This window comes from Polypterus senegalus, chromosome 14 (genome assembly GCF_016835505.1).
Source record: "Polypterus senegalus isolate Bchr_013 chromosome 14, ASM1683550v1, whole genome shotgun sequence".
NCBI lineage: Eukaryota > Metazoa > Chordata > Cladistia > Polypteriformes > Polypteridae > Polypterus > Polypterus senegalus.
This window is the reverse complement of record NC_053167.1, coordinates 63,931,359-63,951,070: the sequence shown is the minus strand read 5'-3', so window position 1 is coordinate 63,951,070 and position 19,712 is coordinate 63,931,359. Positions and strand designations below refer to the sequence as shown.

At 39.8% G+C, this 19,712-nt stretch overlaps 1 protein-coding gene across 3 annotated transcripts in view; it reads left to right on the top strand.

The window, feature by feature from the left end:
• ddah1 (dimethylarginine dimethylaminohydrolase 1) overlaps positions 1-18,682 on the top strand; it is a 164,973-nt gene extending 146,291 nt beyond the window's left edge. For all 3 annotated transcript variants that reach the window (XM_039735417.1, XM_039735416.1, XM_039735415.1), the window contains one exon: positions 14,672-18,682. In XM_039735417.1, coding sequence (XP_039591351.1) covers positions 14,672-14,788 — 117 coding nt within the window. In that variant the 3' untranslated portion in view covers positions 14,789-18,682. The remainder of the gene's footprint in view (positions 1-14,671) is intronic.
• The last annotated feature ends 1,030 nt before the right edge of the window (positions 18,683-19,712 follow it).

Here is a 19,712-nt window from a genome sequence, read left to right as displayed (position 1 = left end):
ATATGAGAGGACATGGAAATTGTGCTCAAGGGAAAAGCTGCTTCATCCCTCAGCTTGGTTTTTCTTGACAGAGTAAGAGAGACAGAAGTGACCAATCCTCTGAAGCATAATTTGAATACACACAAGCAATCATTGAAGACTTCGTTTCAGAAAGCATTGATTTGGACAATGGAAAAACAAAAATCTTTATACTGTGGGTATTAATTGCAAAATAAGTCCATTTCAAAAACAAACAAAATAATTTGAAGACTAAAACTATCCCCATTTTGACAATGTAAATAAAGAACAAAGAAAGCATTAGAGTGTTACAAAGGAAACAAGAAAAGAATTGCAGTTGAGCTAAGACAAAACGCAATGGATCCTTCCAGTACTATTCAAGTAAAAAAAAGAAAATTCAGATACACATGTAAATGTCATGAAAAATGTGCAAGAAAATACTCAATGAACAACTATATATACTCAGGTATAAGTCGGGTCTTGAAACCTGAAAAATCAATCATAAAATCAGACCCCGACTTATACGCCGCTCAAAAATGTGACACTTCATTTTTTTTTTAACATCTTCTTGCTTCCTCCAATCAGCACCAGATTCTCAGACACATCAAATTTTGTTGCAGCAGCGCAGTTACCAATTTCTTTTGCTACTTCGACAACGCTTAATTTAAAACCAGCTTCATATTTCCTTCTGATTGAACGCTCCATTGTAGTTAAGGGGTGCTCTTACGATAAAGGTGTATGAGGGTGCGAGATACAAAAAATACAAAACAGTGCAGATGTTGCTTCAGAATAGTTCGGGAATTACCGTGTGGTCACGTAGGCTCAATAGCGAGTGAGAGAGAGAGGTTAGGAGCACACGCTGATACAGCACATTGTCGCACCCACATAGAAAAAAAAAGGTAGTGTGCTCCGTTGTTACTCTCTCAGGTGGGCGCTAGCATATCATAATCCCTTGGACCAATAGTGGGAGTTTTCCGCAATCAACTTATACGACCGACATTATAAAATACCAGAAATTATACTGTAAAATCAAGTCCCGACTTATCCTCGGGAGAACTTATCTGCGAGTATATACGGTAAGTAAATATTTAAGCTTTTCAAATTAAATAATGAATGAAGTGCCTTAGACAGAAGAAAACGAATCTATGTTTTTAAACAAAAGAGTGAGATGTGACTCACTTCACAAAAACCAACGGATCCCCGGTGTCTGTAACGCTGACATAAGGAACAGCCACTGCTGACAAATGTTTTCCAACAACCACTTAAGTAGGGAGAACTTTCTTAGAAATGGAAAGTTGGAAATGTGATTGTAGTCTGCATAAAGAAAGATAAAATTGTGCTAGTAATTACAGCACAGTAAGCTTTACTTTTTTACAGTAATGTAATCAAAACTTCTAAATAACCGAGAAGAATGCTTGCCTGAAAACAATAAACTGAAAAGTTGACAGGCTGTGGTTTATAAATTGAAAATTCCCTCAAAGAACAACAACAGCAGCATCAAACAAAATACTTGTAATTGTAATGGGCACTCCAAATTTCTTAAAGACACCTGCACAAGATAATCGGGGCCATTTAACTATGAGCCACTGGATATGAACAGCCTGCCAAGAATAAATTGTGTACTTTTTGGAACTTTTTAAAACTCTATTGAATATAGATTTGTCTTGGTTTTAATTATACTTCTCAATTCTGTGTTCACATTACTCAATTTTAGTGTTTTTTTAACATTTTCAATCATTCGCAATCGTATGGAAAATGTTTACATTTACAGTAATACTTCCTGACCTCTCCAACTTTTCTTAGACTGTTTCATCCTGCCTGTATGACTTTCTGACCCCGCTCTTAGCAGTATTGATGAGGATACCCAGATAACATGCATTCTGCCTAAGAGAATTCTGGAACAGAATTTTGATTAAAGTGCTCGGGAATGGCAGGTGTAAAAACTGAAACTGTAGGAAGTGACACTCCTGAACAAGCCAATTATAAAATTCAAATAAGTAATAGTGGCACAAGTCTCAATAATAACAACAGTCACGGTAGCAACTTAAGGCCAAAAGAAAAATCTCCACTTGTGAACTATGGTACTGCAGATGATTAGTGGGCTTTAGACCTGTCCCAACCAGGCTAAATGCTACAATTCTGTATGAAAACTAGAGATGAAATACTGTACTTGTTACATCATGAGAAAAAAAGGCTCACTAGAGAAGGCACTGATATTGGTAGATGACATGTTAAAGATAAAAGGCAAACTAGGAGAAAGAAAAAAGATTATTGGATGCTGTAATGGAAAAAGATGAGACACAAGTTGTCTTTTTATTGAAAGAAGCATCTGGTGAGCTGTTGTCCACTAGATGAACTAGTCGGAAATGTCTAAATTGGGAATAGGCAACATCGGTCCTGGAGGGCCGTAGTGGCTGGAGGCCAGTTATTGCTGATGAAGCACTTATTGCTCAAGTGACATTTTGATACTTCATTTTAGTGGTCTTGCTTATTAAGGTTCCTCACCCTTAATTGATTATTTCAATCTTAAGCAGCTGCATTCAGTGTTTTTAATGGCTCCTTACTGGCAATAAGATGCAACTAATGCCATTTAACTTGTTTCCATTTACACCTGTGTGGATTTATCATGCACTGTTTGGTTTAATAAAACAATTAAGACAAAAATGTGACAGACTGAAAATGATCAGTTTTAGGCTTCAAATCAAATTAGATTATATCTTTGGAAAGGAAAAAATCTACAATATAAAAGAACACTACATTAAAAAATAAAATAAAAAAAACCTGCAGCCACTACGGCCCTCCAGGACCAACGTTTCCTACGCCTGGTCTAAACAGATAACACAGCAACCTTTACCTTCCTTTCTATCGTTTTACATCTCTTTTTGTGGCATATTAGAAAATAGTATTGGACAGTTTTTATAGTGTTGTTTACAATGCATTCTCAACTACTGCACAGTTTGACAGTTGCAGTTTAGCTTCCGTCCAGATTTCTGAAATGAATTTATAAGTATGAATCTATAAGAAGAATTGCAGGCAGGAAAGGGACACATAGGGCTGGAGCAGGGCCCAATAAGACCCTAGGAAGGAGAGGAAAGCATGCAGCAACTAAGTGCCATGTCTGCAAATGCTGATCTCGAACTCGGAGCTCCTTTTTACCAGCTTCTCCAGTTTGTGGTTAGTAAGATCGTGGTGTGCCTTGGGCTGTTTTTGGTTACAAAAACTGTGCCACCAAAGGAAAAAGGTTGGGAAACACTAGTCTAGACAATGTGAAAGTTATGGCAACGTAAACCAGTAGTTACTTTTCAGAGGTTTTAATACAGCTGCCCCTTGACGGTAAATCTGTCTTTGCAACCAGTTTATCCTGCTAACCATTGCATGTAAGCAGAGCTGCTCCACGGACAATAAGCACAAGGCAGGAAATCAGAAGTCCACCCTGCATGGGATATATATCTGTGACAAGAGGTACAAAAAAGGCGAAACAGAAAGGCACACTGGGTTGATTTTGAAGACACCATGTAAACTGAATGCTTGGTTATAGCTTGTGAGAGAAAAATAAATGTAGTTGCTTGGAGTAAAACTAGGACACCATATTGAAAGTCAATACAGCAGGCAGCACAGTTCAGAATTTGATATGTTGATGATTTTGATTTATATTTAACTTTTGCTCATTAATAACTCACATAAGGTGTTTTCTTAGTACTTGAATTAGAAGACTTGTTTATCAGTTTGTATTCTTTCCTTGATGCGAAAATAATGTTTAGATCATGTTATTGGTCTTCATTTTGTTCCATTGGTGAGCTTTCTTAGCCCAGTTGCAGAATTGTGTGGTGACAAAGCCTCTCTGAGCAGCATCAGACGTAAAGGCAGAACTAGCCATTGATGAGACAACAAGTCAGCTGAGAATATCCCATTGAGCCTAACCCTGAACTGCACATCTTTTGGGATGGAGGTTATCCATAGACAAGGACCGAATATGTAAACTCTACATGGCGACTGACTGGGCAGATCATGGTTTTGTGTTCCCGGTCCTCCCTGTGTGGTAGTGCTTTGAGTAGTGAGACAAGTGCTATATAAATGTAAAGTGTTATTATTATTATTACTAACTAATGGGTCACTGTGGCGTCACGGTTTGTTTTATTTATTTTTTTCTTTATATAATTAATTATGAAAATTGTGGACAAACACTTTGCAATTAATGTGTTTTCATTAACTTTTTAAAAGGAGTTCACACTTCCTAGAAGGAAAAAAAATAATTTATTTATTATTTATTAATTTCCTCAGTAACATCTGGAAGCTCTTTTGAATGTGTCTACACCCACTATGATTGCTGAGAGCTGCCACCACACAGCCTTTAAGTCTCAGATCTGTAGATGGCCCTGTCTGTTCAGCTGCCACCTTGCCCTTTTGTCTAGAGAATTCTTTAAATTTGAGCATGGGTACTACATGACCATTACAGAAACAGATAAAATAAAAATACAAATAGAGCAATAGGCTACAGCAATCTGACACCCATAAATATGGAGAATTTGGTTATAGTTACTTCATATACAAAGTATTCACAGCTGCTTTATCAGCTTTATACACGTCCTGTTAAAAAAAGATAAAATCATAAATCAAAACTATGAACCTCATTACTGCACAGCCCAGCAGCGCACTGGGCTGTCTCTGCTCTGTGTGATGGATGACCATCTCTGGCCATCCCTGATTGTGTAGGACCAAAGTGATTAAGAGCTCAGCTGGGACAAAACCTCCTATTATGTAGCTCTCCTCATCGGCTTCGTCTTCTGCAACAGCAGTTATGGCAACATCATGTCCTCTTGTTTGATTCTGTGTCTTGTGTTGCACTCTCTTTTAAGCATGCTCCTTGTACTTAATATACTGAGAATGTCCATTTCATCAATAGTTATGGGAGCACTTTGTGGATTTTCCTGGGATATATTGCAATCCTTTCAAATGAAATTTGTACAAACCAGTGTTCTTTGGGTTTATCATATTTATAGAGTTATCTGTCCGTAGGCTGTGCATTCTCCTTTCACTGTTGATCACTGATTGGATCTGGTATTTTAATTTACTAATGTATGCTGGTATGTAAAACCTATAATCTCTTTTGCTGTTTGGAGCAACTTACGCAGGTGCAAGAAAGGATGATGGCTGCCCAAACTAGACCAACAGATGCTACAACAAATGCCAAAAAAATAAACAATATGTCAGGTTAAAGAGATTAGAACATTCTAGATGAGAACAGGCCATTCAGCCCAACAAAACTCGTCTTATTCACTTATTTCTTCCAAGAAAACATCAAGTCGAGTTTTGAAAGTCCCATACATCTTACTGTCTACCGCACTACTTGGTAGCTTATTCCAAGTGTCTATTGTTCTTTGTGTAAAGAAAAACTTCCTAATGTTTGTGCGAAATTTACCCTTAACAAGTTTCCAACTGTGTCCCCGTGTTCTTGATGAGCTCATTTTAAAATACAAGTCTCGATCCACTGTTCCCTTCATAATTTTAAACACTTCAATCATGTCACCTCTTAATCTTCTTTTGCTTAAACTGTAAAGGCTCAGCTCTTTTAATCTTTCCTCATAATTCAACCCCTGTAGCCCTGGAATCAGCTTAGTCGCTCTTCTCTGGACCTTTTCTAGTGCTGCTATGTCCTTTTTGTAGCCTGGAGACCAAAACTGCACACAGTACTCAAGATGAGGCCTCACCAGTGCATTATAAAGGTTGAGCATCACCTCCTGTGACTTGTACTCCACACATCGTGCTATATAACCTAACATTCTGTTAGCCTTCTTAATGGCTTCTGAACACTGTCAGGAAGTTGATAGCTTGGAGTCCACTATGACTCCTAAATCCTTCTCATAAGGTGGACTCTCGATCCACTGTACTAATCCCCTCATAATTTTAAACACTTCAATCATGTCACCTCTTAATCTTCTTTTCCTTAAACTGTAAAGGCTCAGTTCTTTTAATCTTTCCACATAATTCAACCCCTGTAGACCTGGAGTCAGCCTAGTCGCTCTTCTCTGGACCTTTTCTAGCGCTGCTATGTCCTTTTTGTAGTGATAACTTCTCTCAAGGCAACATGATCACCAGTAGGCTTAAACCAAGATGGTTTGGTTGGCAACAAAATCATAAAACATTTAGGTCCACTCAACTACCAGGTTTATTGTGGCACAGATTTAAATATATAAACAAATACAATAAATGTGGGCACCCTCAAATCCTAATTTGGCCCCGAGTGGGGTATGGGAGGCGGTGTGTGGACAGTGTGATGGCTAAACATATTACATTTTGAAGTTGGTCTGTGTGTGTCCTTTGAAATGTGCCAAACTACTTACTTAATCTAAAGTGTAGCTTTAAGGTGAGGACTCCCTTAGAAGTATTCTTAGACTCTGCCAGTGACAGTTGTTCCAGGGTACAGTTCCACCTCAGTACCCGTCCAACAATACATGCTCAATAAGAGTAAAGAAAAAAAAAAATGAAACCACTTCTGAGGAGGCAGCATTGCCAGCCATAGCAAGTAAAGTATTACCAGTAAGGCCGGGCAGTGCAGGACCACCCGTAACACAGAGTGTCAGTAAAACTGCCAGCACAAGTGCACCTCTGCTCTTACCTGGCCATCTTCAGACCAGGCTTTTGCTGAGCCACTCTCCACACCAGAGTATAGTAAGACATAAATTGTACTGTTTTAGGAAACTGATCTTCATCAGCCATTGATCACATAACTAAACTGATTCCTTTTCATTTGTAACTAGAGGACTTTTACGACAGATTCAGTATGATTGCTATAAATTCTGTATCTGTTTTTGTAAGTTGTGTCTCTGTTATTGGTTTTGTGTTATTGTCTTATTCTGTGTAATGCACATATCTTCATTTACCAATGTCATTAGTTTAGTACCCCTTTTGAACCTACAATTGCATCATTGAATCCTCGTGTGTGTGTTTGTGTTTAAAATCAGTGTTCTAGAAATAGGTCTTACTTAGATCTGTTATTTAGTATTGGTTACTTTAAGGTTGCTGACAACATAGATTCATTTGTCAGAGCTCTCAAGAGAGAACAAAGGGTTTTACTTATCAGTGTGCACTAAGAAACAGTCAAAGCCAGCAAAAAAAAGCAAGTGCACCAAAAAACAGACTGAAACAAAAAATAATCAAAGAAGAAAACAAAATAAGCAAGAAGGCCAGGTATTACTCAGCAGCTGAGCCGAGAGTCAGGTAAGGTGCGTGTGTAAGTAAGCTAGTGTGCTGCGCAGAGAAGCCTCATGGGGCCGTGAAGTAGCGTTTGGAGATGTGGTTAGGAACAGCAGCATGCAGGTTGATGGTGTGACCAAGGACGTGGCTATATGCCATGTTACTTAATCCAGTAGCCATACCAGAACATACCAGAGTGTCATGAGAAGTAATAAGATAGGGAGCAGTCCAAGAACATGAAGTAAGTGAATAATTTAAAATAAAAGTTAACCTGAGAGTGCTTAAGAGTTGATTGACAGGACACGAGAAGTTGCAAAAGTATTGTAGGTACAAAAGAGTCCATCAGAGAACAAATGATAGCTGGAAGGCACTGACACCAATATGTCAGTTCTCAGTTTAAAGACCCAGTCATTACTGGAGCAGCCTTTTGCTAGTTGTCCCTTAAAAGTGAATTAGCATTCTCTGTGCTATTTTGTTAAGGCCAAACTCTACACACAGTGCTCTGGATTTCATTATTTATTGTTCAGTTGGATTTTATTTTTCCAACAGTTGACTAGATAGATAGATAGATAGATAGATAGATAGATAGATAGATAGATAGATAGATAGATAGATAGATAGATAGATAGATAGATAGATAGATAGATAGATAGATAGATAGATAGATAGATAGATACTTTATTAATCCCAAGGGGAAATTCACATAATCCAGCAGCAGTATACTGATACAAAGAAACAATATTAAATTAAATAGACTACTTGAATTGTTCTGCGTCACACTCCCAAGTTTCAGTTCTGTACTTTCATTTGCCTGACGTCTGTGGGTTTACATCGCACAGTATTTTAATTTATGCTGCATTCAGTTCAAAGTGTAAATTTATATTACTTCCTTCAGAAGGTTTATGGTGCTGGTTTAGTAGAAATAGGCATTGGACTGTGCAGGAATTGTTTTACCAGTGACCTTTCTTAAGGTTTAGTGAAGTCTCCCTAAACAAAATTCCTGCGTACGTCTGGGAATGTGAAGTGAAAAGGGATTACTAATGTACAAATCAGCCACAACAAGGGCACGTTGAAGGTCTTGGAATGTACTTTTCTTGGACTTTTCTTTTTACAGGCTTTCCTCTGAACAGCTTCCTAGATTTAACTAAGAAGTAATTTTTTTAACATCTGTCCACTAGGAGTAAAAAATAGAGTTTCATTCTGCAAAATAAATGAATAATGAAGGGCTGTCCCACTAGCATCAGATATCATTTATGATCCTCAATGTCTGCGTATACCTTGTACTATTTCAGGTCTAATGTAAAAACAAGGCAGAAAATGTGTTAACTGTTCACGAGGAGGAAAAGTGCAGAGATCAAACTAAATAAACCCAGAAGTATAAAATAATCTGTGCTCTTGTCTACACCTACCTGTAAAGGTGGCTAAATGTCCCATCAGGCTCTATGGCCTACACCAACATTTAAATGTCTCTCATTCTTGGAAATGTGTCCACTGTCCCTTCATTTTCATTTTATTTTTTTACTCAAACATTAAGCCCTCCAAGCTTCTCAAAATGGTGTTATCCTCAGCTGGGAAACTTGTTTGGAGTGAGGGGTTATTCATAATGTCTAAAGCCACATTTCATTACAGCCATGCGTTCATGTCTTTCATTTAAAGGCCTGTCATCAACCACAAGTTTTATAACTTGATTGAAGACGCTGTACCCATTACAATTATTGCTCCTTCACCTTAGTTCCTTACTCTGCTTGAAGGAATGTTAACTGTACACCCATTCAAAGAGAAGCCATGGTCAGCTGCCTTTATCATTTCTAGTGTGAATTCCATCAGTTGTGACAAAACATCAAGTCCACATTTGGCTTTTCAGTAAAGCTGTGTTTCTGTTCAGGGAAGAATTAATGTTAAGAGTGGTGCTCCACAGGGGTCAGTGCTAGGGCTGCTGCTATTTTTAATATACATAAATGATTTAGATAGGAATATAAGTAACAAGCTGGTTAAGTTTGCAGATGATACCAAGATAGGTGGATTAGCAGATAATTTGGAATCCGTTATATCATTACAGAAGGACTTAGACAGCAGGCTTGAGAGATTTGTGGCAGATGAAATTTAATGTCAGTAAATGTAAAGTATTACACATAGGAAGTAAAAATGTTAGGTTTGAATACACAATGGGCGGTCGGAAAATCGAGAGTCTACCTTATGAGAAAGAATTTAGGAGTCATAGTGGGCTCTAAGCTATCAACTTCCAAACAGTGTTCAGAAGCCATCAAGAAGGCTAACAGAATGTTAGGTTATATAGCGCCTTGATGTTTGTAGTACAAGTCACAGGAGGTTATGCTCAACCTTTATAATGCACTGGTGAAGCCTCATCTTGAGTACTGTGTGCAGTTTTGGTCTCCGGGCTACAAAAAGGACATAGCAGCACTAGAAAAGGTCCAGAGAAGAGCGACTAGGCTGATTCCAGGGATACAGGGGTTGAATTATGAGGAAAGATTAAAAGAGCTGAGCCTTTACAGTTTAAGCAAAAGAAGATGAAGAGGTGACATGATTGAAGTGTTTAAAATTATGAAGGGAACAGTGGATCGAGACTTGTATTTTAAAATTAGTTCATCAAGAACACGGGGACACAGTTGGAAACTTGTTAAGGGTAAATTTCACATAAACATTAGGAAGTTTCTCTGTGCACAAAAAGCCATTGACACATGGAATATGTTACCAAGCAGTGTGACAGACAGTAAGACTTTAGGAACTTTAAAAACTAGACTTGATGTTTTTTAGAAGAATTAAGTGGAAAGGACTGGTGAGCTTTATTATGCCCAGTGGCCTGTTCTCGTCTAGACTGATCTAATGTTCTAATTCTCTCTCTGTCTCTCTCTGTCTTTCTCTGTATATATTCCGTGCTCTCTATAATATTTGGGACAAAGACACTTTTTTTTTGATGTACCCCTCTTCTTCACAGTTTAATCACGTCTGAATTACGTGATTTAAATTTTTAAAGTGCACATTGCAGATTTTCATTTAAGGGTATTTGTATTCATTTTGGTCACACCATGCAGAAAATGACATTTTTTCCTCCATGGGCACATATTTTAGGGCACCATAATGTTTAGGACATAGGAATGGTGGGTATATTAAATCAGTCATATTTAGCGTATCTCTTGTACGCAGTGACTACTTCAAGTCTGCGTTCATAAACATCACCAGGTACCGAGTATCTTATCTGGTGATGCTCTGACAGACCTCTGATGCAACCATCTTCAGCTCCTGCTCGTTTCAGGACATGTCCACTTAAAAACTCTCTTCAGTTCAATTTGACTTAAATTGAGTGACTGGCTTGGCCTTTCAAGAATTTTGCATTTTTAAGCTTTAAAAAAACTCCTGTGTTGCCTTAGCAGTATGTTTGGGATCATTATCTTGTTGTAGGTTGAAGCCTCATCCAATAATTTTGGAGGCGTTTACTGGAACTTGAGTAGGTAAGATGTCTCTGTGCACCTCAGAATTCATTGTGCCACTGTCATCATCCATGAAGACAAGTGTGCCAATACCTGTTGCACGTTTAACAGATGAGTTGATGGGCTTTGGCTCTTGGACAGTTTCTTTTCGTCTCCACACTTTACTCTTGTCATCACTCTGATACAGATTCATCTTTGCCTTGTCTGTCCACAAGACCTTTGTCCAGAATTATGCAGGCTTTTTAAGTATTTTTCTTGCAAACGGTTATCTGGCCATCCTGTTTTTGTGGCTAATTAGTGGTTTGCATTTTGCAGTGTGGACTCTGTATTTCTGCGGATCGTAGGCTTGCACACATACACATCTGAAGACTGTGTCTGATCTGTCAGATAGGCATTTGGGACTTTTTCTTTAGCACAGTGAGAATTCTTCCTTGGCCTGCCAGACCCTTGCGATTACTGAGCTCGCCAGTGTGTTCCTTCTTCTTCATGATATTCCAGACAGTTGATTCAAGTAGCCCTAAAGTTTGAACATTGTTCTACAGCCTTGTAATGGCTTCCTTGACTTTCATTGGCACAGCTCTTGTCCTCATGTTGAAAATGACAACCATAGGGTAGAAGCAAGCCTAGGCATTTATCTTATGTGTGCTCTAATGAAACAATACAATACACCTGAGGAATCACAAGCACCTGGGACACCAATTGTCCCAAACATTATGGTGCCCTAAAATGGGGGGCATACATATACAAAAAGTGTTGTCATTTCTACACGCTGTGACTAAAATGTATGCAAATACCCTGAAATGACAGCCTGCAGTGTGCACTTTAGTCACCTCTGAATTGTTTGATTAGTAATTTTAAACTGTGTAGAAAAAAGGGGGCATCAAGGAAAAATGTGCCATTGTCCCATATAGATATATTTGTTAGTGAGTGTGTGTGTGTTTTAAGTGTCACAGCCTACTCCTTTTGATAGAAATATATATTACAAAAATATTCCCTGTTTAAGATATGTGATCTGCTCCGGCATGACATGCGGTACATTTTAGGCTAAACTTCAAATGTTATAAATTGACGTTGACACTTGACGCATTAGGTTTCAAAAAGTTATGTATAAAACATAGGCTAAAAGTTGATTAATTGAAATCAGAGGCCTTACCCATGTCATGCTGTTTTAATTAAAAACTTTCATATGCTTTCCACAATATGCTGGACATTCTTCCCATATCTGTCAGTCAACTATAATTTCCTTTACTGTTATAGCAATAAATAGTCTTGACGGATTTTCACAACAATATCACTGCAGCGCATAAGAAACAAATGGTAAAGCAATTAAAGAGTGCATTTCAGTTATTTTGCTGGTAGCCACAGAGAGTCCTGGTGTGTTGTACAAAAGAGAAGAATGGCAGTGCCAGAACTCTTCTTTGTGCTTCTCTAATCTGCACAGCACATCTAAGAGGGCCTTGTAGGAACATGTATGCACATTACAGGGTCTGCGTGTTACGCTTATAGCTATGGAAAGTCGGCAGCCTTCACAGTTGATGTTCAGAATTTATTGCACTTCAGAGTTTTCCACCAATTAGATGGGCTTAGCTGATAATTTACGCAGCCCTGCTGTTATCTCCTTTTCAGTTCATCTCAAGTTCTAATGTAAAACACGACGTAATGTCACCGACTTCTTGATCTTTTCTTCGGCTTTGGTTTAACACACACTAAAGGGACGTGGGGCTAAATAAGTCAAAAGACTCGGCATGGGAGCCTTGCTATCCTTATCACATCTAATTGATGCTTTTGTTTTTTTTGAGACATCATTAACAAAACGCATTCCATAAAAAGCTACTGAAAGTCTGATTTGTAGTCTACTCAGAGAGAAATGAAATGCTCGATTTTAAGAGACAAAAAAAAACAAGTCTACTTTCTGAATTTGCTTGAAGCGACAGCAAAACCCATCATGACATCACAGAAGTGGAATTTCTAAGGCTGCAGCATATGTGGATGTGTAGAAATTTTGACTTGGAACACGTTTTGGAAAAGAGATCATTTTTTATTTTTCTGAAGACAGTCCATACTTTGAAGGATTAGCCCATGAGGATTTACCAATGCCCAGAATTGTTCAAAGACTCATGGAACATATTTTGGAAAAAGGTGTTCTTGTTTAGGAATCAAAGTGAAATGTGCAGATTTGTTAAAACACACTTTATTTTGCTTTAAAACAGACCGCGGGTTCTGGGAAATTGCTTTCTTCCAGTTGAGAAGCAGCCCTGAGAAAAGCCAAGCCATGTGTTAGGTGTGGAGATCTCACTGTAAGGAGGGCCAGTGTTTCCGCATTCATGCACAGCTCCTCTTGTCAGCTCTTTGGTCCTCTCAGATGTTTGAGAACAACAACAAACTGAATTCCTCTTTAATAGCCTGAAGTTATTAGTTTAGGTAGTTTATGGTGGCACCACAGAGTGGCGAAGTGTTGCATGTTGGTCTGTCATGCTCGTACTGTAGTCTTTACATATGACAATACTGCTATTAATACTATTACTGCTACTATGTTTCATTCCTGTTTGTGGCCCACATCTTGGAGTTATATACCGGGGACTCAAGACTGATAATTGCATACCAGTGAAATAACCAAATAAAAAGGACTAATTACAGGTTTGAATTTGTTAGGATCCTTCCATTTATCCATTTTCTGAACCTTAATGTCCAGTTTCATAATTGGTGAAGCATCAACAACACCTGGCAGCATCAGGTGCAGGGCAGAAACCAACTCTGGGTGGCATACCAGTCCATTACAGGGCCAATGTAGGCAGACCAGTCATGTTAACCAGCTTATCATCCAGTGTTATCACATATCTAGCATGTGAGAGGAATCCTGAGAAGAACATGCAGACACCACACAGAGTGCTGCTTTAAAATGAACTCAAGTCCCTGACTCTCCGACTCAACAGTCCTAACCACTAAGAGGCCAATAAAGGTTAACAACTGCTGTGTTTGCAAAAAGGACCAAAGAGGATGTGCTGATGGAGCGGAGTCCTGGGTTGCCTTTTGTGTCACAGCTACGTTTTCTCCCAGTGTTAGCTTGTCCGGCCGTTTACTGCTCTGCACAGATTTCTGGAGCTTTCTGTCTTCTATTCATCACAGCTGGGAGAGACTCAGACTCCTTACAGCCAAGACCAGAATGCCAAAGACATGAAAATGTAAGAATGAAGCGACTGTACTTGATTGCGACAATCTGAATTACCATTGTCTTTCAGAAGTTTCTGTAATGAACTCAGATCTAAGTGGGCCATTTACAGCTAATGCATCACATCACTTCAGAGTACCCAACATGACTAATTTAAGTCCCCTAACGCCGTCAAGCAGCCAGCACAGAGCCAGCTGCGAGTGCCTCTGCTGCCGTAATCTAGGAGCTCAGACAGCAGCCGGATGAATCCTTGACCCCGTCTACTGATGTGACGTTCTCTGGAGGCCGCTGTACTGCTGCTTCTGCTAATAGTGCATTATGGTCATCGTTTGAACTGTTTTGGGCCAATTCTAACAAGGAAAAGCACTTTCCTGACAAAGTCATGTCTGCTTATATTGTTTCGCAGTTGATAAAAAACACTTTGTGATAATCTGGAAACTCGGCTGAATGCAGCTTCATACTCTTAGAGTTTACATGGGGACCACAAGCGTGACATGTTCTGGGCCCTGTTGCTAAATGGAACATGAAATCGGGATGAGGTAGCAGACTCCCATCACCCCTTGGAGCTCCATGAAACAAGCAGCTACAGCTCCACTGTAATAGTTCCCTAAGCAATGCCCATTTTACTTCCAGAATCCCGAGTGTGGACCAGACCCTGTTCCCTAACCCCAACACCCACATGCCACCCAGAAGTTCTTCCTGAAACTCCAGTAGGTTAAAGGGGGGAAAATAGCCGGGGACAGTTTCATCCTTTATCTTACAAATAATGCGAGAACTTGCAGATGTGTAAAAGTTTTGTGCACAGAACACACGGAGCGCCAGCCGTCTGCTTATCCTATTCTGTTTTCTCGTTTGTCCCCAGGTGTTTGAGAGATTGAAGGACCACATGCTGATCCCGGTGCCCCTTACACAGATGGCAAAAGTCGACGGTTCTCTGTCTTGCTGCTCGATTCTTGTCAACAAACGGCATGAAATGTGAAAGGAATGAAGATAAATAACCTGGAAACTGGCAATAATATCCAAATGGCGGTACTTGAGCCCCAACCTAAGCAGCTCACCCCTGTGTTTTCATGCCCCCCTTGTCACTGTGCTAAGAATTCCAATTTCCAGCCTTTCTAATCAAGTGGTCTTCTCCTGGCTTTCTGGAATATGAGTTATGTTTCTGGGTGCTCGTATCAGCTTTCAGTATCTCATTATGTCAGTGAAGGCTTTGAAGAGGGCTTTGTTGTGCATTTCCATGTGGTTGTGAAAATGTCAGAAGAGAGTACAGGTTTCTCTTTAGTTCTTTTTTATGTTATTAATATGAGAATATGTCACACTTTCAATCGATTGTCTGCTCTAAATGACTTAAAATGAAATAAGGCTCTTAAAATCATTTAGGCTGAATGCTGTTGCCTGTGAACATGCGGCCCACTCGGGTGTAGATGGCTTTATACGTGTTTTTCTTTTTTTTTATTCCGGTGTAATCATAAGATATGTTAAGGCCAACAGCAGCTCATTGAGCTAAGAATTTAAGAGTTTTGAAATATGAATTGCCCATCTTTCTTTTCTAAGACTCAAACAACAGTACAGCTAGGAAAGAAAGTATTGTAGGTTTTGACTTCTGCTTAAAGATGAGCCATCACTTTATGATTTGAGACTGCATGGTGAATACACTGGAACGGTGGCCCCCAACAATTTTGATTATAGAATGAAAAGGGAAGCGAGATGAAATTCGGATTTTCCCAAAACTCTTTAATCAAAGATGAAGTCTTTAGTCCTGGCAGTGGTGTAGCGTAGTTGGGGCGGCAAGAATTACTGTATATTTTAGTCTTTTAAATTGAAATGTTCCTCCACCCCGGGCGGCTGACACCCACGCTACGCCACTGAGTCCTGGAGATCCTTTACACCTCGGTGGCCCTCTGCCAAACGTTACATTCAGCGCCGTGCAGGGTGATATTTAGAGGAGGACGGCAGAACACCGACCCAGTAACGCTCAGGCTGAAATACGCAGACGCCATTGTCTGGTACAGAATTTTCTCGGCTGGAGCTCAGTTGGTTATTTTGTTTACACTTCAGTAACTGCTTGTGAAATGCAGAAATAGAGAAGAATATGTACAGTGCTGGAAAAAGTCCTCCCGTCTATATCTGAACGCCATCGTCTGCCACAGGCAGGGCTGTCATGAGGCACACCAAAGCGCATGCATGGCCACTCTGGCTCACACGACCAAACTGATCTTGCACAACAAATATAGCGCCAAGAACAATCTTTGGGTTTCACTTGTTCATGTTGACCTTGTTGTGAAGGTCATTGACATGTTAGGCCTCACAATTCGGATCATTCTAGATGGTTCAAAAGACGTTTTCACAAATTTGGCAACCCTGTCTTTTTTGAACAGCGGTGATAATCCTGTAGAAGACCCTTTATATCAGCCATTGCAGGTTTTTTGCTCACACTGTGGACGTGGTCATCAGGGGTAGTCAGCTGGGACATTAAAGCTGACAACAAAAAAAAGAAAAACTTTATCAAAGTTGCCTAATCCAGTTCAGCTCTGCTGGGCCTGATGCCTGTCTCAGCACACTCGGTCACTTTGGGGTCATACTGAGGGGTGTAAAAAGACATCAGTGACCTAACATGAATGTCTTTGGGGAGGAAAACCAGAGAAGGTGACGGGAAACTCACTCAGATGAGCAGAAGGACAACAACCAAGTGTGGCACTGAAGCCCAGCACAGTGGGCTGCCGTGCCCTAAACTGGCACAACTTTGTCGAACAATCTCAGGAGAACTTGGAAAACATTATGGCACCGTTTTTACAGTTTTGAAAGTCAAATACCCCTTACTTTATCCACAGAATTATTTTAAGAGAATTTATTTGATGAGACCTGCCAGCACTGGAGACATTTGGGAAGCTTGTTGAAATAAAAATGTTTTTTTTTTTGAAAATCACACATCTTCTTAGAGAAAAATCAGTCGACATCAAAATGGCAAACATAACGGTTTCTTAGGAAGCCACTACTAGGTGTTGTTCGGAGCCTGGCGCCTCAGTAGATCCACGGCTAAGGAGCGATGTGCAGGCGTCGTCTGTGGGTGACTCCCCGGGCCGAGATCATTCCTACATCAAGTTTAACGCCATGGCTTTGTGAAGTGTGTATTGTAGTCTGAAGACACACAGTCACTACACGAGCGCAGATTCTTTTAATACCAAATGGTTCAGTGCCAGTGTAACTTCTAGATAGATAGATACTTTATTCATCCCAAGGGGAAATTCAAAATCACATCTTCTAGTCTCACTGACTTTTTATTTTAATTTTTTTCTATTAAGGAAGCAATCACTTAGAGACATAAATGCCAGGCGTCAGTTCTGTTAATCTTTTGTGACTCACACTCAAAAGAACGGTTAGCTGGTCTTATAAGAAGTTGTCCTTGACTGAATCGAGCAAACAGGCCCAATGAGTGGCCATGACACTGCTGTTCTGATTGACCTTGGAGTCACCGTTAGTGCGGCCTCCACGGCTGCTTCAGCTCAGGTGTCAGTTTAGCTTGAGAACTTCTTTACATGGTAGGCACATCGACATGTCTGCAGTTGGACTGACGTTGCCCGTACTCGTCATGTGTGGCTAATTCATCGTTCAGATGCCAGTTTGACTGCTGTAGTGGTCTGTCGAAGGATGACTGATTGATGAATCCATCGGAAGGGAAGTACTGGCTTATAAAGTGTATTTATTTAGACAAATGCATAAACCATACTATATAATATCGATTATTCCCCTTTGTAAAACTGTGTAGTTTTACTTTCACAAATCTGTTACTGAGAGAATAAATGCAAATACGCAATTCTAGTATGCTTGTTAAAAATGGCAAGGTAAACTTGAAATCTGAAAAGCACTAATGATGTCACGTCACGTGAAATACCAATGCGGCATGGAGATACTGTAACTGATTCATCTGTCAGCTATTCAGATAATCTTAGGCACTTTTTGGAGGTTTGTGTCTTTGTCGATGTCCTTCAGATCGAGACACCACAGACTACTGTACATGAAAACAGAAGTGTCCTCGGTTTGCTTTTGGAGGCAATAGATGTGATGAACTAGCAAATGTCTACTCTGTCATCGTAAAACTCCAGCTGTTCTCATTTGTAAAGTGTCCTTCTGGGACAGCACAATTGTGTGCACACCGCATAGCAAGCCAAAAAGACACGCCATCGGCATTCCCAGCATCGTCCGCGTGTGAATCCTGCTGTCCATCAAAGGTACTATCACTAGCTGCTCTGTGTCCCATAAACACTTGCTGCACTGTCTTCATCCACATTCAACTGCCACAGCCAGTGCCTTTTATATGTGATTAGACTTACTATTCTAATGATACTGATAGGATGACTCGTTTAGGTTTACAAACTGTGATTGAATCAATAAAGATCTGAAGCAATCGACTGGCCTGGGAAACAAAGTGGTAGCTTTATACTGCCATCTACTGGTCAAGACCATCAGGCTTGAGTGAGGAGCACGACTGGCCCGTCGTAGTTTCCCTTTGTTTTAGCGTCTCTGCCTCTCTCCTCACACAGTCGACTTGCTTCAGCTGCACTGTTAATTTAGTAAACTGATCAAGTTCGGCTCCATCATATTGTAGTCAATCAGTATAACTGTAACTGTGATTATTTTTTTGTCTTAATTATCTTTACAGTCAGCATTCTGTAGTAATTGTCAGATATTCAGGAGTGTCACTGTACCAAGATTATATATGTTACTCAGAATCAAATGTTACAAGAATGAGGTTTTCAGTTCTATACAGAGAGTACTGTAGCTTGATTTTGTAATATGCTGTTTAATCGTATCGTTCTAAATGAAAATTTTACAAATGAAATGAAAAAATAAACAATAACGTGGGTATTTCTCTAGACTGGTTTTGAATTTATTTCTTTTTCATGTACTCATTTGGATGATTTGTATACATGCTTGTGTCCTGTCGATGGCTTTTATTTCTCCCAACAACATAACCTAACTTTCTTAAACTCAATCCGTTTAGACCAGGGGTCCTCAATCACGGTCCTGGGGGGCCGCAGTGGCTGCAGGTTTTTGCTCCAACCCAGTTGCTTAATAAAAAGCGCTTATTGCTAAAGTAACACTTCTGCTTCACTTTAGTGATTTTGAGCCCTTATTGCTTAATTTTGTCGTAAACAGCTATTTTAATTGCTCCTTATTATCAATAACATGCAAATGACAAGAGAGAGCAGCATTTCTCCATTTAGCTTATTTACATTTACACCTGTGTGTATTTATCTGCACTATTGGGTTTAATTAAATACTTGGAAGAAAAATGAAGAGAAAAAAGTGAAGGACTGAGAATTCCTCGTCCATTTTAGCCTTCAAATCATTTGCATGATAGAAAGGGAAAGAAAATCTAGGATATGAGAATGACCTGACATAGCAGAGTTAATTTAATTTCATAGCTTGTTAGTGCTTTATTGGCAAGAATTGCTTTCTAATTAAGCAACCAGGTCAGAACAAAAACCTGCAGCCACTGCGGCTCTCCAGGACTGGGATTGAGGACCCCTGGTTTAGGCCAATGCAGGAGCCGTGCTGGACAGGACGCCGTTGGAGAGTACGAGTGTCTCATGGGCGCATCTGGAGGCATGGAACATGAACACGACGAGGACATCTCTGGGAAACCCCGACCTGGGGAGAACATGCCACCGAGACGCCCAGACACTGGACATGTGAGGCAGCAGTGCTAAGTCCTGCACCGCCAGGGCACTCCTCTTACTTACTTTACTATTTATTGTTTTTAACGTTGCATTTTCATCAGCAGGCTGATTTTACAGTTTTTCCTGTTTCGTCTGATCTGTGAATGCACACATTACTTTTTAAGCTTTTGACAGATGAGTAGCTGCTCCTCGTCTTCTTTTAGCACATTTTCATGCTGTGGC